At 37.1% G+C, this 24,607-nt stretch overlaps 2 protein-coding genes across 10 annotated transcripts in view; both read left to right on the top strand.

Annotated features, from left to right (window-relative positions):
• Positions 1 to 22,092, top strand: part of PTBP3 (polypyrimidine tract binding protein 3) — a 46,721-nt gene extending 24,629 nt beyond the window's left edge. For 6 of the 7 annotated variants that reach the window (XM_063180854.1, XM_063180847.1, XM_063180851.1 and 3 more), the window contains 9 exons: positions 556 to 666; positions 3,234 to 3,408; positions 6,431 to 6,508; positions 7,165 to 7,319; positions 9,916 to 9,949; positions 10,566 to 10,658; positions 11,180 to 11,396; positions 13,062 to 13,139; positions 13,829 to 22,092. In XM_063180854.1, the coding sequence (XP_063036924.1) occupies positions 556 to 666; positions 3,234 to 3,408; positions 6,431 to 6,508; positions 7,165 to 7,319; positions 9,916 to 9,949; positions 10,566 to 10,658; positions 11,180 to 11,396; positions 13,062 to 13,139; positions 13,829 to 13,961 (1,074 nt within the window). In that variant the 3' untranslated portion in view covers positions 13,962 to 22,092. The remainder of the gene's footprint in view (positions 1 to 555; positions 667 to 3,233; positions 3,409 to 6,430; positions 6,509 to 7,164; positions 7,320 to 9,915; positions 9,950 to 10,565; positions 10,659 to 11,179; positions 11,397 to 13,061; positions 13,140 to 13,828) is intronic. The other variant, XM_063180853.1, reaches the window with a different exon arrangement.
• A 2,312-nt stretch (positions 22,093 to 24,404) lies between these two features.
• The window catches only part of SUSD1 (sushi domain containing 1), a 49,317-nt gene continuing 49,114 nt past the window's right edge, over positions 24,405 to 24,607 (top strand). For 2 of the 3 annotated variants that reach the window (XM_063180844.1, XM_063180846.1), the window contains exon 1: positions 24,405 to 24,561. In XM_063180844.1, coding sequence (XP_063036914.1) covers positions 24,471 to 24,561 — 91 coding nt within the window. In that variant the 5' untranslated portion in view covers positions 24,405 to 24,470. The remainder of the gene's footprint in view (positions 24,562 to 24,607) is intronic. The other variant, XM_063180845.1, reaches the window with a different exon arrangement.

Raw genomic sequence — 24,607 nt, 5'->3', positions numbered from 1 at the left:
TATGTTGGATTGGAAAGGGTTTTTCTCCCAGAGGGTGTTGGGCTCTGGAACAGGCTTTTCAGGGAAGTGATCACAGCACCAAGCCTGACAGTTCCAGAAGCCTTTGGACAATGCTCTCAGGCACATGGTGTGACTCTTGGGGTGTCATGTGCAGAGCTGGGAACTGCGCTCAGTTGATGATCCTTGTGGATCCCTTCCAACTCATTGTGTTCTGTGACTCTAAGACTTGTGAAGTCCATTTCTCAAACCTCAACTCTGATTCATTATTCACAATTTATCTGCAGACACTTGACATATGTCTGTTTGGACTTCCTTCCCTGTTTAGTTGATAAGCCATTACTAATTCTTTAAAAACACTTTATCCATCTTTCCTGTCTTTTGTAGCCTTCCTTTAATTATTTTTTTTACCTGAAACAAAATTCTGAGTTCACACAATTTTTGTTCAGCTCTCACAACAGAAATATTTTTCAGAAATTTATTTGAATATTAAATGCTAGCTTTTAGTGTGCATTAATTACTCACTGCTTCTTATAGACCACTTTTTTTCCCTAACAGATTTTCTCTAAATTTGGCTTTGTCTTGAAGATTGTCATGTTCCATAAGAACAATCAATTTCAAGCTCTGCTCCAATATGCTGATGCAATGCATGCATATTATGCCAAAATGGTAAGTATAATGTATTCAGCTTGATTTTGTTTGTTTGTTGGGGGGTTTTTCTTGCTAAGAGACAGGGGAAGCATTAGGAATATTTTGACTGTTAACTTCGTGATATCTCATCATTCTAACATTTTTGTTGCACATGAATAACTTTGACAGCTCTCTTTATTTAAGAGGACTGCACTCTATCATCAACTGCAAACAAATCTATAGCATATACTCCAGGACTTGCATGAGTCTGTCAAAATGAAAATCATTGATAATATTCTCTCTATCATCTCGAGGCTGAAGAGGCCCAGCTCCCTTTTACTTTTATTTGTGAAAGAGATGCTCCAATTGCTTAATCATCTTTGTAAGTCTACACTGAACCCATTCCAAGAGCTCCATGTTTCTTTTGGGCTGAGGAGCCCACAGTTGAACACAGCAGTCCAAATGTGGCCTCACCAGTGCTAAGTAGAGGGACAGGGTCACCTCCTTTGACCTGCTGGAAGTGTTCTTTATAATGCATCCCAGGATACCATTGGCCTTCTTGGCCACAAGGACAGATTGCTGGCTCACAGGCATCTTGTGGTCGTGCACAAAGATGCACATTCTTTGTAGAGCTGCTTTCCAGTACATCAGGCCCTAATCTATGCTTTGCATTTGCCTTGTCTGAATTTCAGACGGTTCCTCTGTGCCCATCTCTCCAGGCTGCTGAGGTCCCTCTGAAGGGCTGCACAGCCCTCTGGGCTATCGGCCACTGCTCCCAGCTCTGTGTTGTCAGTGAAATTGCTGAGGAGGCCTCTGCCCTTCATCCGAGTCATCTTTAGTTCTCATATAAAGGGAGCAGGAGGTAATTAATAGTCAGATGTGTAGAAAAGCTTTAGCAATCCTTTCACGACACCTGTGATTCAAGTCCCAGAGAGGCAGACTGGAAACCTTTTTAGACCAATGATGAGGTCAGCAGATGGGTGCCTCTGCGTTGGCAGGGCATCACCTACAACAATTATGCACCACTTCTGGGTGTTCTTGGGCACAGGATCTGTACACTCTGTTGTTTCACTTAAGTCATGCCTAGGACTAGGACTTATATTGGAAAAGACCCTAAGGTCGTTGAGTCCAATTATAAACCTAATGCTGCCAATTTCACTTCTAAACCATGTCCTGAAGCACAACATCTGTACATTTTTAAATACCTCCAGGGATGGTGATTCCACCACTTGTCTCTTTTAATGCCTTTTGATGAAGAAATTTTTCATAATATCCAGGCTAAACTCCCCTTGCAGAACTTGAGCCCATTTTCTCTTGTCATGTCACTTGTTTCATGGGAGAAGAGACTGACTCCTGCCTTGCTACAGCTTCCTTTCAGGCAGTCCTAGAGAGCAGTAAGGTCTCTCCTGAGCCTCATTTTCCTCAGGGCAGAACACCCCAGCTTGTTGGAGAATTTTGCTCAGTCATGTCTTGAAGGAAAAAAGGCCATGAAAATATACAGCTGATTGAAAAGTAAAAGGCAGCTGTAAACAGCAAAGTTCTCAGACTCGTTCCTGTAAACAGCAAAGTTCTCAGGCTTGTTTTTTAATAACAAGTAAATACCTTGTCCTTGGATAGTGATGGGAAAGCAGAGTGACAGACATGGAGGCCTTGAGAACAGTATAACAGGATGAGAAAAACAAGTTTTGGTCTCAATAACAAACCACAGGTATTGAAAACAAGAGGAGGGGTTGGTGTGTAATCTGTAGCCAATGATGAGCTCGGGTTTTGCAATATGTATGAACTTAATTAACACGGTTATAAAAGTGTGAATGATGGATCAATAAATCGAAGTTTGATGCTCATCAATCGGATGGTTGTCTCCCTTCGCTTTCTCACCAGCTCCCTCCAGCACTCCTTATGGTGCTTGTGCTTCAGATCCTACAGTAGAGTCCCTCATGTAAGGGTCAGTTCATGCAGTTAAAATTTCCAAATTAGTGTTCCTATTACCATTTGATATTGTGTGTTGAATGGGAGAGAAGTAAGATTAGAGACATAAGAAGTGAAGTCATGTTTAAAGCTGTGTTTTGTCCAGGTGACACAAGGTGATATAATACTAATTAACAAACTACACTAGAAGTTTAGGTAAGCATAGTTACAGCATAATTGCCTACTTGATGTTTAAAAAGAGGGTTTAATAGCAGAAGGTGAATTACTGTTTCGATTCAATTGCAAAGTGAAAACTTTATAATGGTGGAGTGGTTTGGATTGGAAGCAACCTTTAAAGGTCATCCAGTCAATCCCCTGGAGTGAGCAGGGTCACCTTCAGCTATATCAGGTTGCTCAGAGCTCTGTCCAATGGGCATCAGACTCCTCTCAGGGCAACCTGTGCCAATGTTTTGTTACACTCATTGTAAAAAACTTCTTCTGTATAGCTAATCCAAATCAACCATCCCAGTTTAAAACCATTACCCCTTGTCCGATACCAACCTGCCCTACTAAAAATCTGTCCTGATCTTTCTTATAGACCACCTTCAAGTCCTGAAAGGCTGCAATAATAATATAAACGTACAGTGATGGCTGCCATGATGTGTTTTATCTCTGAAAATGTAATTATTTTTCTTCAGTCTCTGGATGGCCATTGTATCTACACTGGCTGCTGCACTCTGCGTATTGATTTCTCCAAGTTAACTAACCTAACGGTGAAGTACAACAATGACAAAAGTAGAGATTTCACTCGCATTGACCTTCCTTTTGGTGATGGCCAGCGAACCATGGAGGCATCCTTATCTACTCCCTTTGGTAAGAAACCTTCACTTCTAGTGCTAAATACACACTGAGATCATAATTTTTATGTTACATTTATGCTTTGGCTTCCTATCAGGTGCATAGAGGGGTACATTTGGCATACATTTTTATTTTCTACATCCAGTAAAATTGTTATGGAAAGCTTTAAGTTGAAGTCTTGGTAAATCAGTATTTGAAACAATAATATGAGGAACACTAGTGGGCAAATTTTAAAGTGTTGTAAAAAAGCTACGAAATACTACTAAAATGCTGTAAAATTGTATAATTGGTACAGATAATGTAGTAAATATTGCGTGTCAGAATGGAAGTCGTCACAAACTGACACTGGCTGCCTAAAGCTGCTTGAAAATAAGTGTTTTAAGGGTATTAGCTCCTATTTGTTGATATTTTAGGATAATTGAGTGCTTCAAGAAACAAAACGGTAAGAAAATCCAAAATGCTATACTTATATACTTACCTTTTAAAATATAAAATTTAAGAAATTTGCTTAAATTTTAGAAGTCATTTTGGCATAGAGAGGACAGTGTCTGCTTGAAGTGAAACTGGGAAATGCTCACAACACAATTTGAGCGATTTTAGCTAATTTTCTCTCTCTCTAATAACAACTATTAGCAATAATACACAGCGAAGAACTGACTTAGCTGTTGAATAGGTATCTAAGTGCTGTCCAATTGACTATCACAGTAAAAAGTGGGGAGAGTAACTCCCTATTTTCCTTTACTTTTCTGTGGCAACTAGGACAAATACTGGGTTTTGTTTGATTTTTTTGGATAGTTGAGTTAGCTTAGATTAGAATAAGAAAGTGAGTTGCACTCGCTACTTTCTTGATTTTTGTCTTTACTGCTCCCCTTAAATGCAGGCCTTGGATCTTTAGGGAATGGACAAATGTCATTACAGGGTGGGGAGAGGAGGATGGTGGAATTTGCCATGCAGCATTATAGAAATGTGCTATTACAAGTTTAATATATTCTAATTAATTAGACTTGCACTATTTGAAATGTCAGTGGAAGGGAAAAGTACAATTAGAGTAGCTTATTTCTGCACTTGCTTGTAGGGCAGAAATAACGATGCTTTTGGAGAATAACACATGAACACTTCTCCCTGTCTTCCTCCTCACTCTCCAAACTTCTCATTGCTAGGAGCCTTGTTTTCTTTTACTGTAAGAGTAAGAAGTGCTGGAATAGTCTGATGTCTGTACCAAAATTTGTCTGTGGTACATTCATAGTGAAGCAGCTGCACATTTATTAAAAAAAGAGTGAAAAATAGCTGTAAATGGGGAGAAGTTTGCTTCCTAGCTTTTCTGTCAGTGATGACAACATGCACATATTGCCATTGGCTTGTTCTGTGAAGCTTAGTTAGAGAACATGAGGAAAAGATGTTCTAAGTCATGTGACTACCTTCACTACTTCCTATTACTAGTGGATGTAGTTTTGATGTAGAATTATAAGACAGAGCTGGTACCTGTCTTAAAAAACAGAATAATATATCTGTTTTTTATTGTAGACTTGAAATTATCTTAATAGCAAAACTAAACTGTTCTTGAAACTTGTTTTTCTTCTTCTTTCTTTAATTTTCTTATGCTTTCTGTGGAAAAGATACTGCACTATAAACAGATTTTGTGCATATTCTTAATTTAAAGAGTTCTTGCATCCAGTGAGCAGAAATACCTGCATTGGCTTGCTTAGAAAGCTAGGCTGATAGCCATGAAGCAAATGAATTAAAACCAAAAAAAAAGGCAACAAAGAATTCTAGATCTTCCTGCGTTAGCTGAGTTTGACAATTTTTACATTCCAGATTTTGGTATCAGGATGCAACATGCAGGTCTTATTTGGCAGAATAAAAGTTCTTGGTCTATTTATTTATTAATGTTTCCATTGCCATTCTTGGATTGTGAATAAGTGTTTCATAACTATATTGCCAGAACTTGTCAGTATAATTTCAAAAATGTGTTTACTTGCTTTAGTGTCATAAAGGTGTTCAGTTTTTTGTATGAAAGATACTTTTTTGCCACAGATAAGAAGAGGTGTAATGTGATGCAGTATTCATGGATACTTGATCTGTGGTGTCTGTTACATTCCTTTTTGTAATTCATAATAGATACGTTTTTTTGGTATTGTGTTATCCCTATTGATAATCATTTGTTAGTAGCTCTATTTTAGTCAGTAGTGTGGAGGTTTGAGTAGTAAAACAGACATATTACCAAGCTTGTAGAATGTTTTCTAATCATACATGCCCCATTTGAAAAACTTAAAATCTGGTGTGTCCTTACATATGAACGAATCCACAGCTCAAACTTGTATTTAAATGCTTAGAATGCAGCTTTGTGAGCTACCCTGAGTAGCACTTGACTCCACATACTAATGTGGAAATAGATGCTGGAACTCTCCATACGTTGCTATTCCAAATCTGGTTAATGCATGCGATTTCCAGGGGAACTATAAAAAACACTGGTTATGTATGAAGTTACACAAACTGAGAAAGTGCATCTCCTTAAAAAGCAGAGTATATATGCTTTATGCATTTCAGCAGCTAGTAAAATTCAGAACCTCAGATTAGTTATAGAAGTTTGTATTGTTTTGCTTATACTGATCTTAGTGTTCAGGAGTTTAGCTCATCATTGCAAAACACCTTTGACTGTATTTACTTGCAGAAAATTTCTAGAATACATGTCCATTGTGTGAATAGAAACCATTGAACACAGGCTTTAATGGATACTAGTCTCTTCTATGCTTTTCTATTCAAACTTATCTAATTTACATTTTGCCCAGACTTCATTTTAGAGAGGAATGTTGAGGCTGACCAGAATATTTGCTTTCAAAAATGGCTGAAAATTGTCTTTGTGCAACGTAGAATCTTGGATTTCAATGAGAGCTTTAACCCAAAACTTTTATAAACATCTGGAATCACATATAAAGTCCAAATAGCAATACTGGTAGCTGATTCTGATTGCTGAAATCTCTTCTGTTTTCTAAAACTTTTTAAATCTGCTTTAAAAAAATCTATCTGTTCTCTCTAGCTACCCAAAATACCATATGTCCATCATATACAGGGCCTCCTGGGTTTGCCCCAGCCTTGGGCTTTCCTCAGGGAGCAGGTAAGTTTGTTTTCTAAAAATGTGGTGTTTGTAGTTATGGATAGTGGCCTATCTGAATACATCCATTCAGAGCCATTTGTTTTAAAATATAGCAATCAGAACAAAGTATTAATTTGAGTAATTGTAACTCTTTCTCATATATACTCAGTAAAATAAGTTTCTATAATAAAAATCATATCCTGATGTAGTTTATCATTCAATAGGCAAAGAATCTAAATGCCATGATAAAAATTACCTACAAGAGAAGAAATTAAGCATTTATTTTTTTTTCTCAGAATCATAAAACTGCTATGACATTCAATGCAAAATGAGGGAAGTCTCTGCTTTTCTGGCTATCAAGAGATAAATACATAGTTTTTTAGACTGTGATCTTTCTCTTTCTAGCACAGGATAAACTTATGTGCTGAATTTTTTTATTTTCTTTCTTGGGCTGCAATTTATGTCCCCTTTTATTTTGGTCTATTTATATAGCTGAATGTTTCTTTTTTCTATGAAAGGGAGGTGCTTCCTGCTTTATTGTTCAGATACTAGTAATAACTAAATTCCTTAAAATCATTTTTAAATTAGATATTGATGTTTTTGCCAAATATAAACTGCTTGTGTATTCTTCCTTACCCGCTTTGAGATGTCAAGTGATGCTATTTATACCTTTCCAGGTCCTTCTGTTCTGCCTGTTCCTGGAGCACTTGGTCCTTTCACAGTCACCACATCTGCAGCACCTGGACACATGACTATTCCTGGTATTCCAGGAAACTCCGTTTTATTAGTCAGCAACCTCAACCCTGAAGTAAGTTTGATTGGTGGAACTGATGTAAGTGTCACCTTGTACCAACTGCCAGAATTCTTGAAAACTGACATTAGCTGAAGGAATAAGAAAAATTCTCTATGCTGATAATATAAAAAACAGGACACATCTATACTTGTTTTAGGTAGCTAGCAATATTGGTGAGGTTTGAAAACTCCCATCATGAGTGAAAAGCTTTCTAACACAGTTTACTTTAGGAACCCTATGTTAGCAGTGTAGCTAGTAATTAGAGAGAAGCCTATGGTCAACTGTAAGAAATGTTTGAAGATGTAAACAACATACATATGATAATTTATTGATTTCTCTGTGTGCTTTTTTATCTGTAAAGAAGGCAAAGGGTTTTTCCTTACATTGGTTAAAAAACAAGGAATTAAATGGAAAGGAGGAAACAGAAAAGGAAATAAAAGCATGCCAAATGCTTTTCTAAATATGTGTAGGATCTTTCTGGTTTTGCAACTTTTTTGAGATTGAAGTAAAAGAACATGGATACATTATGTTATTAACTTTTAAAATTAAATGTAGAATGATGTCAATAAGTACCCATGTTCACTTTTCATGGTACCACACAGATGATTTTTCATATGGTGGCAGTAAAATTTACCAAAGACAACTTGGAAAGTTATTTTTGTGGTGGAAATGACATAGGCTGGTCTATAATCTTCCTCATGTTATTTGAACACTAATCTGTTCTTAATTAAAAGCAATATACATCATCTTAAAAGAAATTAAACAGGCTTTACCAGGGCCTGATTTAAAACACGATTCTTTTTGACTATTGATAAGCAGTCCTGTTGCAGCAATGTAAAATTCTTGTTGCACACACTCCATACATTTCCTTAACTGTAAAACTGTTAGGAGTTGTCAGCAAAATTGAAGTTCCCTTGAAATTCTGAGGTTTAAAAATCTGTTCACCAGTTTCTTTTAAGTAATTGCTGTGTTTCTGTTTTCGTACTAACAGCCAAATTCACAGTAGGCATCCAAAACCCAGATGTACACAGGGCTGTAAGACAAGTCACTTTTTCTTTAATTTTACAATATATCAGTGAGTTTCTGATGATGGCTGCAGATGTGCTTTCAGCAGCTGACTATTTATTTTCTGAATCTAAAAGGAGAGTGCCTCTTAAAAATAAGCATATATAAAGCATAGGTCAGAGCTCTTTTTAGGACATTGATGCTTTACTTAGTACCAATCATAGCTAAGAATTAATGTAGAACTTAGTGCTGTAATGCATGATACAATATCAATGTATTAAGTAATGCCCTACTTCTTAAAAGGATAAAAATAAGAATGTACTACAGCATTAATTATTGGAAATATATTTCTTGGCAGTTCTGTAGCACTTGTTCTTCAGTATTTGTTGTCTGACCCCTGTCACTCCTTTTTCTTTGTATAGAAAATCTGGTTGACCTTATTTCAGTTCATATTTCTCTCCTGCTGCAGAATTTCAGTGTGCATTTTAATATTCCTTCATGACTTTTAAATTATCTGGTTTTGTCTTCCATTCTTCTCCCCCCTCCTTCTTTTTAAGTAGAAATATTTCAGTCTCATTTGAATAAGAAATTTCTATTTAAAAACAGAAATCTCCATCCTGAATTTAAATATTTGAGTCAGAAGAATAAATTCTATATGAATTTAAATATTTGGGCCAGAAGAGAAAACTCTTGATGAATTTAAATTTTACATTGATAGCAATTGTTCTCTACCCGTAAATGCTGAAGATAAATAGGTATGGCCTTGTACTTAGACTGCAATATCTTCTTTTTTGGATAATTTAGGTATGTTTGGTACACATTTAAGAAGTTGAGTTGAGAAGGAATAGGGCTAGAGAGTGTGAGTAGTGCTTTTGATATGCAGGTATTTTTAGAACTCATTATTGGCAAAACCTTTGCCTCAGCAGAAAAGTTTTGGCTGCATTAGATGGCAAATTTTCTTCTTTAGTACTTGGCATACAAGATTTGTATTGAGAATTGCTGAAGAGAAATTTCTTCCAATATTTACCTTTCTATTCACAGCTTCTAATTGAATACAATTTAAATACCTCCTTCTATATGCTTAATACATAAACAGTTAAATTCTCTGTGTCTCCCTTTAGAATGTCATGGACATGTAGGGGGATGGGGAAAAAATTTAAGACAAAGCAACACATTTTGCAACACATTTTGAAGCAACTGGGTTTAGTTTTGTTGTTATTGTCTGTTGTTTACAAAATACAAAGAGTTCTTTAATGCTTTATTTGTAATTTAACCAATGTCTTTCATTCTTTTCATCGAATGAGCAGGGAGCTTAGAAAGGATAAGGTGAAATAATGAAGCTACGTAAAATATTAGTAGCTTCTGCAGCATGATAGAATGAGTCTTGAGTGATGAAAATGCATGAGCTAAAGTGTTTGCTTGTTTACATATTCTACATGTGCATAGCAAATGTGTATTAACAGGAGTGCCATACACTGTGATTGTTTCAAGGAATAGCTTTTGGAGAGACAGGTTTATGTATTATTATGCAGCATCTTTTCCATTCTTTTTGTTTACCATGCACTTATAGAATAGATGTCTTCATTTGCATGGCTTTAGAAATAATGTACTCATTTTATCATTTAAACAGGCCATCACACCTTATGGACTATTCATCCTGTTTGGTAAGATATATCAAATATACCTTGACAAACCACAGCAGAGCTAGTGGTTCTTTTTTTTAATCTGACCCATGCTGGTTAATTCAAACTCCATTGGTCTGTGCACATCCAGGAAATGCACTGGTTTTAAAACGGCAGTAAATAGAGTCATTACATAAAAGCCACATATACCAAAATGGCAAAACAGTGTCAGAAAAATTTTGGTGTGTGGTCCAATTTGTTTACTACAGAAAATGGGAAATCAAAGTAAGTTGTAAAAACAGAGGTTGCATCAGAGGAAATGCTGTACAGAATTGGTTCATACATTAGTTGCAGGGGACAGTGTTGGTTAGAGTAATATTTTAATATGCCTCAGTTAAGAGGACTTTGACAACTATTGTACTATTTAAAAACTGAACATAAACATGCAGTAGTGTGACTGGGGTCTGGGGAATTTCCCTCCACTTATGAGCCCCAGAATATAATAAACTTTAAAACTCTTCTTATACTAATATTTTAACCAACCTGTTTAGTGAGGTATTATTCTTTGTAACACCATTGTTAGTCAAAAGAAACAGAGTTGGCCTTGTACTTTAGTTAGTAGTGCTCTGAAAAAAATTTCCTTTCTGGATTTCCACAGGTGTGTATGGTGACGTGCATCGTGTGAAAATCATGTTTAAGAAAAGAGGAATTGCTTTGGTTCAGATGGCAGATGCAACCCAAGCTCAATTAGGTATTGATTTTTAAGGCAGAGTTATGCTTCAAGCTAACATTAATTTAATATAAAGGAGGAATTTTTCATCTGTCAGTGGCAAGCATAAACAAATAAAATTCATCATTGTGCTGCATTAATACATGCAAACTTTGATAATACTCTTAGTGGTTGTAAAAAAAATAGTCCTATGACTCTCAATATGGTAAATAATAAAACTAGAACATACAACTCTCCTGTCATTTATTTTAATAATACATTGTATTGTTTTCTTGTAATTTATCTTATATCTACCTATTTAAGAATGATCAACTTATCTGTATTGAAAGGCTGTTTGCATTTTTTTTGTATTTGAAGTGGAGATTATATTATATCCTTATACTTTTTAAAAATGTAATGTGACATAGCCCACCTGGTAGATGTGGAAGTTGCAGTTTAAATTTAGAATGTGAAATCTGACACTAAGTAGAAAACAGTATTCAAAGAATTGTGTTTTCTTCCCCTCCATTAATTCCTGTTCAAATTACATTTCCACTTGTTAGCTATCAACTACTTGAATGGACAGAGGCTTTATGGAAGGGTCATGCATGCTACTCTTTCAAAGTATCAGACAATTCAACTTCCTCGTGAGGGACAAGAGGACAAAGGTCTGACAAAGGACTACAGCAATAGCCCTTTACATCGCTTTAAGAATCCCTGCTCTAAGAATTTCCAAAATATCTTTCCTCCATCTGCAACCTTGCATCTGTCCAACATCCCGTGAGTATCTGCATGTGTCATCTTCTTGGAAAGATATTTTTTAGGTGGTGTTGTGAAGTTAAAAAGTCTAACATAAGTTTTGGTTTTCTTTCCTTGGCCTTTAACAGTTTATTGTGGTGTGGGTCATTCTGGTATGTTATTAGCAATAAGTGAATCCTTTAACTGTCACATTTTTATCATTAGCAAAGAGGATAACTGAATAAATTATCTTCTTTGAGTTTTGATCAATTTATATTTTCTTTTCATGTATTTTATATGCTTTTGGTTTTTGACATATTAAATCATGTATCGCAAATTTTCACAAAGGTTAAAGACTTGTTTTTTGAAGTAATGTAGACGACATCAAATTCATCCTGGACATTGTTAATGAACATAGATACAGTGTTTAATAATTGTCCTGGTTCAGGGCAAATTTGGGAGAGAACCCCCAGAGAGGCTCCTCTAGGAAAGCAGATTCAATTGGCCCCTCCTCCCGACCGGTCTGGGAGAAAATACCTCCTTGGAGAAAAGTGGAAAAAGCCTGTTTATTAAACAATAAAACCTAAACAGTATTAATCAGTAAAACCCTTTGCTGGTCCAAAAGAGATGGCAAACTGAGAAAGTCCCTGCCCGGGTTGCAGCTCAGCTCGCTCAGTCTCTGGTCAGTCCCTCGGGGGCCCAGGCCCGGCCCGGTGGGCCCAGGTGTGAGCTGCTCTGCTGGGTGTTCAGTCCAGAGAAGGTTTAAACAGCTCCAGAGAAAAGGGAAAAAACACAGGCCAGGGAACTTCTTAGCCTCAGCTAGCTAAACTCACTAAAAGCAAAGGAGAGCTCTGTCCCGCTGTCTGTCCATCCACAGACAACACAGTCAGGAGCAGGAATGTGGAGGAGTGAGTGCAGTGTCTGAAAACAAACTGCTGCTTCTTATCTCCCCCCTTCACTCTCTGGAACAAGTCTTAAAGGTGCAAAACTTACTATTCAGCATAAAGAGAACAAGAGAATTGGGGATGAAAGCATCATATAGTCAACCGAGGACAATAATTCTAGCACTTTTTAAAGAACAGTTTCTACAGAATTTAGATCTCTTACATGGAAGGCATGTGAGAAAGTAAAAAGTGAGAAAGAATTTAGTGTGCTCTTTAAGACTGAAATAATCTTTTTTATGTCTAGAATATTATCAGTAGTGTGTGGACTAACAGACAAACATAGGTTTTACAGGCTTCTCTTGTTTGGCAGCTGTGCAGGGAAAAAAAAAGGAAACTATGGAATTTTGCCACAGTAAGAAAATAAATTATAAGGCACTTTGAAAACAGCTTTTTGAGTAAAATGAAAAAATTTCAAAATTGAACATATGTGACGTGCACTTGCACAAATTGCAAGATGAAGTGTGTTCCTTAAGATTTTCAGGAGATTTTTATGCAATCTGAATTTTACTGACAAAGAAACAGGATTGGATGAAAGACAATAGAGTGTCTAAACTATTTTTGTAGCACAATGTGATACTAAAATATAGAGTAAATGCAAGTGTTTTGAGCTGAAGTGTTTAAATTGATGGAGGTACATTTAAACAGCAAAAACTAGTTTAGAAGCCAAAATTGAGATCTTGATGTTATTTCAGAACTCTGTTCACTTCTACAAGTTGAGGGGAGATTGTTTTTGTTTTGTTTGTCTTTTGTTGTTTTCAATTAGGCCTTCTGTTACTGTTGATGATTTGAAGAACCTTTTTACAAGTAAAGGATCTACTGTGAAAGGCTTCAAATTTTTCCAGTAAGTTCTCTTGCAAAATTGCTAAGCAAGCTTTCATCCTAGAAAATAGCTAATTGCTTTTTTGTGACTTTTTATGTGTATACAATTACAGGCAAAATTCTATGTACATATAGGTATAGTCAAAAGTGGTACATCTATCACGATTTTTATGATACTTTGTCTTAAAATTTTAAATGGAATACTGGGTTAGCATAACTAAACTGAAAATATGCATCCTTTTGACAAACTCCATGTATGTTCAAAGTAAAACAAGTTCAAGGAAAGTAAATGCTCACTTCTTGAAAAAACACAAGCTTTGTGTAAAATGCCATATAAAAATGACAGTGATGACAATGTATCTACATTAATTAAAGTTAGTTGGCAGCATTATTTTAGCACAATCATGCTTGCTAGAATAATCCCATATACATAGACAATGCAAGTATTTCTTAGGGGTCTTCAAGCCTTATTTTGATTTAGCTTTTTGAAGTCTGATGTAATGAAAGAATGACATGACTTTAAGCCATAGATTCACAGAATTTATGTATTTTTTTTCTCTTTTCATTTTGGCAGATGCATAAATAGCTCTGATTCTTTTGCTGTACAACTGTGTGTAATATAGCTGAGGAAAAAAACCCACTTATGCCACTTTGCTGTGTTGGCTAGTGAAAATTTGGTTAGGATTAATAATAGTTTTTATTGTTCTTCAGGAAAGATTGCAAAATGGCTCTTATCCAGCTGGGCTCTGTGGAAGAAGCAGTTCACGCTCTCATTGAGCTTCACAATCATGACTTTGGAGAAAACCAACATCTCAGAGTTTCCTTCTCAAAATCTTCAATCTGAATTTTCTGTGAATTTTCCCTTTAAGGCTGCATAATGGTTTTAGTAAAATCTTCAAACAGAGACTGAGACAGCTCTGATCAACTCTGTCTCTTAAAAGAAAAACCTCATTCATACACAAAGAATTAAGTGATTATTTTTTCTGATTCTAGCTGCAGTTATGTCATCCATAGAAAGATCTTCTGTGAAGTCATTTTAGCAACAATATTTATCATCAAATTTCCTACTTAAAATTATGTTTTGAGACCATCCTTTCAGCTTTTGTTTGAAATCAGCCTTACAAAACAATTTTGAGTGCTTTTACAATGTACCAAATGAGTATGTTTAATGAAAAAGTAAACCTACTGTGTGCAATTTCACATTAATTTGAATGTGAAATAGTGCTTGGGTTTCTTGAAGAAAAGCAAACAGTAACTGTGAGTATCCTCTAAATAGTATTTATGTTACCAAGGTGTGTGTTCATACTTTGGTGAATCTTTACAAATAACTTGTTTATAAAAATAAAAAGTCTGTGCTGTTCTTATAGATTAAATTATTAGAGAAAAGGCAGTGCCTTCTCTCTGTGGAATAAAAGTATTTGACAAGTTTCTTCAAGGTGTGGTATTGGAAAATTAGTTTGACTTGACTCTGGGTTGGAAGTTTGATGTCCTATTTCTACTATGAAGGGATGTGTAACAGTACCTTGGAGAAAATAAAACAAGAAAATGGTCTTGATTTTAAATATTTTTTTTTACATTTCTCTAAATAATTAAATGTTTGCAAGCTTGTGGAAGATATTCAGGTCTGTGATAGTTTCTCAAGTTTTTAAGAAGTTATTTTTGCTAAGGTCATCTTTCAGGGCAGAAAAATTGAACCTTGAGGTTTTTTACCACTCTACAGTCTAATACTTAAATTACTGTATATTTACCTAATTTCTTATTTTGTGCCTTACTATATGTGTGTGAATAGATTAGAATGCTACCTGAAGTGTCTTGCAAAAATATTGTGGGCTTTGTGAAAATTCTCCTCTGGGTCTTTTTGTAAATGTTTTCCACGATAATTCAAAATATATTTTTTCATTAATTAATATTTTGAATTGTAGTTTCTTGTGCTTTCTTATGGAGATTGGACGTAGATGAGACTGAGGTTTCATTTGTTGTGAAATCACATAGGAATTCTTTAAATTTACCTAGTTGCACTACTCTGATGGTAGTCCTTCACTGATAAAAAAATCACATCCAGAAAAAATATACTAAAAAACAAAATAAACCTGTATAGGAGGGCCAAACAGCAAATCCAGTTAGTTTTCTGGACTTCATCTGACTTTTTGAGAGACACTGGCTGTGTCAGAATATTCTTTCAGGTTTCTGTATTTCTTTTATTTTTAATACTTTACAGTATTAAAGTAGTAGAATACTATCATTCTTTCCTTTTTAAGTATGAAAAAATGTTTGATACTGAATCTTGATTCCTCTTTGGGGAATGAGCTGAGATGCAGTTAGGTTTTGGCCATGAGTGTACAGATGAATACTAATGACTGATCATATTTTAAAAAGCTAAATTTAATTTTAAGAGCTTTTTTCCCTCTAGTATTTTCTTTCACATAAATTAATTGAAAATAAATTTAATTTTACTTACCACATTTTAAAGACCTATTTCTTTCAAACATGGCATTTATTTACTTCTAACTATTGCAGAATTTGTTTCTGCTGTAATGTTTTGCCACTCATAATTGTTTTTGTTCATCTGAATTGTAAGACTTTATCTTTCTAGAAGAAAAAGTATGTTTCTATCATGATCTGAGTGCTCTGTAGTGAGCTTTCTCAAATTTTCTCTCTGAATTATTTTTGCAAAATCAGCCTTATAGTAGCTTGCCAGATACTACCTTGATCTATGTAAATTGATTACAGGTGTAGTATTACGGAAACTTCCCTGCCTGACCATCTGGGAGCCTCTCTGGCAGTCACTCTTGCACCACCTGAGCTGGACCTGGGGCTCTTCCCAGTTACAGCTCCCACATTCCCACAGTCAGAGCAGGTTTCCTCACTGGGCTGACCCCAGGTTTCCCACAGCAGTCTCAGGCATCCCAGCCATTAAAATCATTTCATCACAGCACAATAACAAACAAACAGCTCGGGCTGGTGTCTCTGGGGAGGGACCCAGAACAAAGGAACCCCTGGGCTTTTATCCCCTCACCGAGCAGGGGAAGGTGTGGGACCGTCGGCTCCTGCCGTGTCCCAGTGTCCGGTGCCCTGGCTGGGCCACGGGCCCCGGGCCCTTGTGTGCCCAGGATGGGCTCCTCAGGGCCTCTGTGCCTGGGCTGGCCCGGCCTGAGCTCAGCCTGCAGCTCCCACTGCAGCTGCACCCCGAGCTGCCTCAGGGAGCATGTTCCTCAACAGCAGCAGCCAATCTGACTGCACGGATGTAGCTATATTAAGTGCTGTACAACACAACTATATAAATATGCAGAATGTACTATGTACTGGAAAGTTCAACTGGCTTAGAGAAAATATTCCCCTAAGGGATGTTATCTTTTGGATTTCACAGAATCACAGAATGGTATGGGTTGATCTCCATGAGGTTCTCACAGTCTCACTGCTCAGTCTGTCCAGATCCTTCTGGATGCTATCCTTTCTTTCCAGGGATGCTGACTGCACCACATTAGCTTGATGCTGTCAGCAAACTTGCAGAGGGTGCAGTTGATTCCACTTCCACGTCACCAACAAGGCTGTTTAACAGCTCTGGTACCTGATTATCCTTACAGAGCACTGCTCATTATTGGTCTCCACTTGGACATCAAGCTGTTGACTACAACTCTTTGAATGTGGCCATCTAGCCATTTCCTTTTCCAGCTAGAGGTCCACTCATCAAATCCATGTCTCCAGTTTAGAAACAAGGAAGTTTTGTGAGAGAGTGTCATGCTTTGCACAAGTCCTGGGTGTTAACATCAGTTGCTCTTTTCTTAACCACCATTGCTGTAACTCTGTTGTAGAAGGCCCTTAATCTGTCAGGCATGATTTGGCTTTAGTGAAACCATCTACTTCATAATCTTACTGGGAACCAAGGTGGGACTTCCAGCCTTATAGTTTCCTGGGTCTTTCTTATTTCCCTTTTTACAAATGTAGGCTATATTTCCCCTTTCCAAGAAAAGCATTAGCTTTCACAGTTTCATTGACTTAGGCTGCTCAGAAAACCTCTTTTCCTCCCAGGCTACATGTTACTTCCACCCTCTGTACCCTTTCGTTTAGTATTTTGAGTTCATCCAGTAGCTCCTTGTTCATCTAACACCATTCTGATATTTTTGCCCAACTTCCTCTTTGTTGGGATAATCACTCCTGAGCTTGGAGAAGATGATCCTTTATTTAAGGGTGATTCTTTAATACCAATCAGCTTTCTTGGGTCTCTCTTCCCCCCAGGGCTTTATCCCATGATACTGTATGAGGCAGATCCCTGAGGAGGCCAAAGGCTGCTCTCCTGAAGGCCAGGGTAGTGAGCTTTCTGTGCACCTTCCTTGCTTTCCTAAGGATCTCAAACTCCATTTTGTGGTCTTTGCATTCAAGGCTGCCCTCGAGCTTCACATTTTTCACCAGCCCCTCCTTGTTGGGGGAAAAAACGTCCAGCATAGCACCTCCTCTCCTTGGCTCCTCCATCAATTGAAGAAGGAAGGTATCATCAATGCATTCTAGGAAGCTTCTGGATCGTGCTGCTGTGTTGACAGATATTAGGGTGGTTGAAGTTCTCCATAAGGAACAAGGTTTGTGTATGTAAGGCTACTCTTCTCTGTAAGGGGCCTCATCTCTGTGTCCCTGGTCAGACAATCTGTAGCAGACACCCACTATAGATCCACCTTCCCTTGCCTGCCTTTAATCCTGACCCATTAACTCTCAAGTCAGCTCGTCATCCATCCCCAGGTGAGGCTCGGCGATCTCCAGCTGGTCATTGACATAGAGGGCAACATTAACTCCTTGCCTACCCTTCCAGTCTTTCCTGAAGAGTCTATATCCTTGCATTCCAGCAGTCTACTCTTTGGAGCCATCCCATTGTGTGTCCATGACATACCAATGAGGTCATAGGCATGCCCACATTAACTCTTGGAGTTGAGACCCTAATGAAGCTGACTTACTGGCTGGAGTAGCTGGAATTCCTTTGTGTTGTTCTTCTGGTGTTTTTCTGCTGACGTGTGATCCCTCTTAAGGCTCTGGGCATTGGCACCAAATTAATAGGAGTGGGATGTGTTGGGATCCATTCCCATATGGGCCACCAAGTGTTGGTGTCGGTGCTTGGCACCAGTTGATGGAAACTGACTGTCACCATGAGTTTATCATCTTACTGTAAAGCTTTCATACCTTCTCTGTGAGTTCCCACAGGCAGCTTCTCACAACACTGACTCCTTCTCCTTCTGCATGGCTGGCTGACTCCTCCCTGTCCCTTGCACAACTGCCTGACCCTTCCCACTCCTCACAGCACAGCCAACCAACTCCAGCTCTCCTCTCAGCCAGCTAACCCGTTCTTTTATGGCACCCATCCTTACTGGACATAGCTGTGCCCTGTTAAGGGCAGGGCTGTTCCTGCTCTTTGGTAATTAGTGCAGCTGCAGATCTGCAGGGGTGAGATTGCCTTCAGCACTATATCTATTCTCCTACAATCCATCCTCTCACTGGGATGGACTGAAGTTCCCTTCCCCTGGCATCTTTCATTTAAAGCCCTTCTCACTAGCCTGGCAAGCCTGTGGCAGAAGATGCTCTTTCCCTCTTCTAACATGATGGACCCCATCAGCTCTCAGTAGACCCAGTTTCTGAAAGCAAGTCCCATAGTGAATGCAGGCAAACCCCTGGCTGGGATACAGCCCCAGAGGCATTTGTTGGTTCACCAGATTTGACTGGCCCTTTCAAACACCTTTCCTTTGACTGTGAGCATTGATAAAAGACTGCCTGTGGAATCTTAAATATTCTAACTTAGAAAAAATTTGAATGTTGGTATTTATTATGTTTGCTTTCTGGTTTTGTGATGCAAGTATTGTGTATCTTGATTCACCTTTACTGTTCTGTTTTTGCAACCAAATTATTCTTGCCAACATACTTTTAGATTTGTGTGTATCTGAAAGGTGCTTCCTCTTAGGGAGATCTGCTTTTAAAAGATATGCAGATAAGCTTTAGAACTTGACAGTACACCTTAACATTTGCTTAGCAGCGTGAAGGCACTAGTTAAGGCTACTTTTTCCCTTTTAGTGTTCCACCTTGGAAAACTGAAAGCATAAACACAACACTTTAGTTATTACAATGTATTGTTAGTGAAGAAGCATGGCACAAGGAATACTTTTTATACTTTGTGCTTGACTCATTAATGCCTGGTGCAGAAGCACAGTTGCATCTCAGTTCTTGATTCTCTAAAGCCCTTGATATCTGTGAAAAGATTCAGGAAAGAATGATATTCTACAGTCTCATGGTGATGTGGATGGAGTGGGGCCTTCAAAGGCCTTAATCCTACCTTTCAGTCAGATTATAGATAACTTTAAGCAGTTACTCAAAGAATTGTCCATGTTAATTTAAAAAAATAATCATACGGAACAAATTCTCTGTTATTCACAGTTCTGCTTGGTGGTCCTCAATGTGAATTTGCTTCCTTAATATGTAAGGCTTTAAACATACTACATTCTATGTCTTTTGCCTTTTTTCCTGTTACCTGGTAATTCTGAAGAGGATTCTGGCTTCATCTTCTCTATACTGTGGCCTTAAGCTGTTAAAGATATGTTTATAATTTCTTTAACATATGTTATTAATTTCTGTTTGTGAAATATCTGGTAATGTGCACAGTTTAAGCTGAAATTTGGGCACGTGGTGGGATTATTTGGGGCTGTCTTATGCAGGGCCAGGAGTCAAACTCGATGATCTTTGTGGGTCCCTTCCACTTTGCATATTCTATGATTCTGTGACTGTGTGGTTATGTCTCTGTATATGTCTTGACCTTGAATCAACTCTGAGTTACCTCCTAGTCCATTTTTTCTGATGGATGCACGCTTGGTTCAAAGTGTAATAAGGCCTTTTTAACAGCCCAGGAGCAGCTAAGTGCCTTTTCAAATGATCCTTGATTTTTATTTTTATTGTTATATAATGGTAAAACTTTCATTTCTTTTAATTTCTGCAGAACTCCTAAAACATCAGAATCAACTTTTGAAACTTTGACTTATAATTTGACTCAGTTGCCTTGTCTGCTGGTCCTATAAGTTGCATTGGATTTGTGTGCTGATAAATTGAGGTCCTTTTTATTCAGAAGATATTCCGCATACTTGTGGAAACTTGCCTATTTTTGACATTTTTCTGATTACAGGCAGCAAACCTGTGTTTGTGTGCCAAGAAATCTATTAGTCCTTGTGGATAGTAGTGCCAGTGAGGTCTGTCTGATCAATTATCTTGGCCTCCTCTGATTCATGTCAGTAGGAAAGTGGTAAGTTGGGGTTTTTTATAAGAAATGTAGACCTACTACTTGCCATTTTATGTTAGCTTATATTTCTGTTTTTCAAATGAGAGGTCAGCTGCCTACAAAAAGCATTGTATGCCTTAACCTTTGGCCCTGACATTTTGTTAGCCAGAGCACAACTAGTAGACTTAGTCTTGTTACTGTTATGCTGAAACTATACTAGTCAGATTGCACAAAATTTTTTCTTTACATTAACTTTATCTTCTTTCCAAAGTTTGGTTTGCTATGTACAAGATTCTTTGTCTGCTCTTTTCAAAGCAAATCCTAACAGTTAGAATATAAAATTTCTGAAGTTAAATACTTCAGGATTTTATTGATGGGGGATGTGATATAGGAACAAAATTGGACCAAAGTTTTTGTGCCTTCAGTAGTTTTATATGTAGGGCTTTTCATATACGTAGGTGTCTTAAGTATAATAAATACATTTTTCCCCTCTGGAAAATGTATATTTATATTGTGAAAAATTAATATTGTCTACTGACTATACAAGAAGTGTACTACAGCTGTTTCAATACGGATTTAATTATTCTACTGTCTTTCCCATTACAGGGTGGTTTTTTTTGGTTGTGGGTTGTTTTTTTTTTTTAACTGCAATATGTAGGAATCCAAGCATAACTCACATTATTTCCTACTTCAGATAATAATGACGTGTTGTGCTTGGAGCCGTCCCAAAGAAATTAAATGCTTACATAATTGAAGGTCCTTGATAAATGAAGAAAGCTTTTACTTTAGCAGATTAATGTCATCATTGTAAGCAGTTTTTCAGTTCTTGGAAACTGTGCTTTGTTTATGAGTGGGAAGGTACCACACATAAACTTGATTTCAAGTACTTTCCAATTCTTTTTGAATATGTTACCCACTTTCTGCAGAAGTTCACCATAGAACTGCAGCAGCACAAGACGAAAGTTGCTAACCAAGCAGATTATTGCATCAGAATGTCACTTCATTCTCTGACCAAAGAGTGTTCTGGTTTTACTGAGATATGAAAACCTGTTTTCTCTCACATTCCTTTCTGATGGGAAGACCCAATGCAAAGTGGCCTCTATTTGAGACTGTTACTGGTGATAGAAACAGTGGAAAATGAAAATAGTAATGTGAACCAAATGGTGTGAGACAATGCAAAAAGTTAATATATTGCTTTTAGTACTGTACTCAAGACACAGTAAACATCTCTAACAATTGCTGTCATTTCCTCATTTCACATGATCTGTTCATAAAAATTCCATTTCAGTTTTTAAATATGTTCATCTAACACAAGAAAATACTGTAAATATTTGTAACATCATGTTTTGTTTTGGTTTTGTTTTGTTTTGTTTTTTTTTTAATCTGGAAAAAGAGTGTTTGGGGAAACAAATGGAAATGAAAAATGTTTTTATATAAAATTATTGTCTGTATATTTTAATAAGCAAAAGCTTTCATTTGTAAAGCATCTTGTGGCATTGCATGAAAAGTATTTTATATCTGTGGAGATGACTTAAAACTGAAGAGATATAAGATGTATTAAAGAAACCTATTTTGTGACTGTGTAGTGCATGGTGAATATGATTTTGTTTGTGCTGTAATATATTCTGGTTTTTTAGGTTAGTGTGTTTTCTGATTACATTATATCTATGCCTAACTAATTTCTTAACTCTAGTTGTTGTAGCATGTCTTTTAATAAATGTAATTATGACTTAAATTTTCCTGTGTTCTTGACTATTACTTTGGGGTTTTTTTGGTCTTAAAATTGTGCAGCTAATAACATCTAATTTTCTGGGTTTTTTTCCTTTAGCATACATGGGCATCTAAATAAAAGCTTTTCATATCAAAATTATTTTAACAAGATTAGTGCACATCTTCAGCAAGAAGTGAAGGTCAGCAGCACCTAAAGTTTTTCCTGAGCAGTGCAGAAATTTTTATTTTCAGTAGGATGGAAATCTATTCTACAACTCTAAACCAATGCAGTAGATGACTATTATGTTGAGACAGGAATGAGAGGCTTCAGTGATGAGAGACTTGGAGCCTTATCGTTGAGAACTCCTTTATCTTGTACCATGCTGTACTCTTTTCTAGTCCTAGGATTGAAGTTCATATCCTTTGCACAAAGATTTAAAAAATGTAAATAGAAGCTTAAAAAGATGGTCTGCTTTCAGCTTCCTGTTTCTCAACTGTCTTGTTGATTGCTCTTCTTTCATACTCCTTTGGTTGCTCTTCTCCATGTTGCACAACACTAATTTAGACCCTCTTGTTCTTGCATGCAAAATTCAGGATTGATGGTAAACAGATAGTAGTCTAAGGCCATAGATACAAATACGAGGGGAGTGCAACACCTCTTTCTGAACTAAAATTTTCAGCCAGCCTGGCAAAGAGTTAATTGTCTGCCCCCCGTAGATTATGCAATTGCCAGTCTCTGAGTGTAGATGCTTTTGTGGGGAGAAAAATCTAATTCAGTTTAGACTGAATTGCAGGTTTCAGCAAATTATTCTCCAAAGGCTAGATGTGAAGTCCCCATGTGTAACTCTTGATTTTGTCCTTGATACTTAAATATTTGATAAGCATTCTGGGGAAAATGCTAGCTTTTAGTGGCCATAATTTGGCTTCTTATTTTTTGACCAAGTCTGCCTGAGAATGTATGAGGAACTGTAATTCCCGACTGTTGTCTTCTCCCATTACTCTTTAACCAAAAAGTAAATCCTATCTTGAATTCTTGTCTCCTGTTGTTAACCCTGCAATACAATCACAGTAATTTTTTTCTTATGTAGTTTATATAAGTGTCCATCTTGGAAAATGAAAAATGAAATACAACTTTTAAATAACACAGATATAAATTTTTTGATACCAGAACTTCTATTACTTGCAAGCTGAAAGAGAAAGGGCAGTAACTGGCAAATTTGCCAGCATCTGCTTTCTCATGGTTTGATTGAATCAGACCCAAAAGATTTCTTTATAGCCCCAGGGCTCACCCATTTACAGAGGTGGAAAGAAGATTATTGTGTGCTTTGAAAATACTATAAAAATTCCCACTTGCGTTTTAACTGTGCTGAGATATTTGTACTTGAGTTCTTTGGCATCTAGCAGGTGAGTACAACTATGTCTAAACAAAATATAATGAAAGCAGAAGTTGTGGTAGAATATCTAGGTAAGAGAAGGTGTGGGGCATAGAGGCAGAGGGAAGAAGAGACCTCAGAAATGTGAATCATCCCAGAGATCATTTCCAGACTGATGCCCTTGCTGTTGAACATCAACTCATCTCAGATGCTGCAAAAATACCAGAAGAGAAGCAGTCCGGTGACAATGAGAACAAATGTCTTTAAGGTAGTGCTAAGGTAGCAGTATGAGTTGTTCGGCTCCAAAAAAGCTCTTACAATGAGAGTAATACTTTAATCTCAAGTTAGTGATCATTCTTATTCCATAATATTTGCTGCTTAATCTAAGACAGTTCATCAGGGTAACACTTTTAGGTCTTGTGTTTCATTTCCAGTCTGTTTCAAGTACAACTACTCTGTCCTTTTGTGAGAATCAGAGCTTTTAATGGAAGTAATATATACTGTCTGTAATTCCTCCATTAAATCTACTATATAAGTGTTTTTCTAGCTGTGCAGCTTAAGGAGATACAGGAAGGCTGGAGAGGGATTTTTCAAAAGAGCAGTAAGACATGAGCAAATGGCTTCAAGATTAACGAGAGTAGGTTTGGATTAGATACTAGGAAGAATTTCTTTACTATGAGGATGGTGAGACAGAGGAACAGGCTGACTTAGAGAAGTTGTGGACTTCCCATCCTTAGAAGTGTTCAAGGCCAGGTTGGATGGGACTTTGAACAAGTCTGGTAGAAGGTTATTGCCCATGGCAGGCAGGTCAAACTATATGATCTTTAAGGGTGCTTCCAAGTGAGACTATGATTATATGAACTGTTCCTCTTGTGCATATTGTTTGTACAATGCAGGGTCTGTAAGGATTTTTATTGAAGGTCTTCTGTGTTTCTTTTTTTCCTCCAGAGTCCATCTTGGTCTGCAAAGCTGCATTGTTCAATGCTTGGAAACTTTTTTTAAAGGACAGTGGACTGAAGGATATTGCATAATGCTGCAGGCTTGCAGGTCTGTGGTTGGATACTGGTTCCATTTCTACCCTGCCATGGTGCTGCCTAGCACATACCTAGAGAATATATTCAGTAAGTATCACTGCCTATAAAAATAAAATTGAAGCTCCTTTTAAAA

Source organism: Melospiza melodia, chromosome Z (assembly GCF_035770615.1).
Source record: "Melospiza melodia melodia isolate bMelMel2 chromosome Z, bMelMel2.pri, whole genome shotgun sequence".
Taxonomy (NCBI): domain Eukaryota; kingdom Metazoa; phylum Chordata; class Aves; order Passeriformes; family Passerellidae; genus Melospiza; species Melospiza melodia.
Note: the sequence above shows the minus strand (reverse complement) of the source record. Positions and strands in the feature narration are given on the sequence as shown.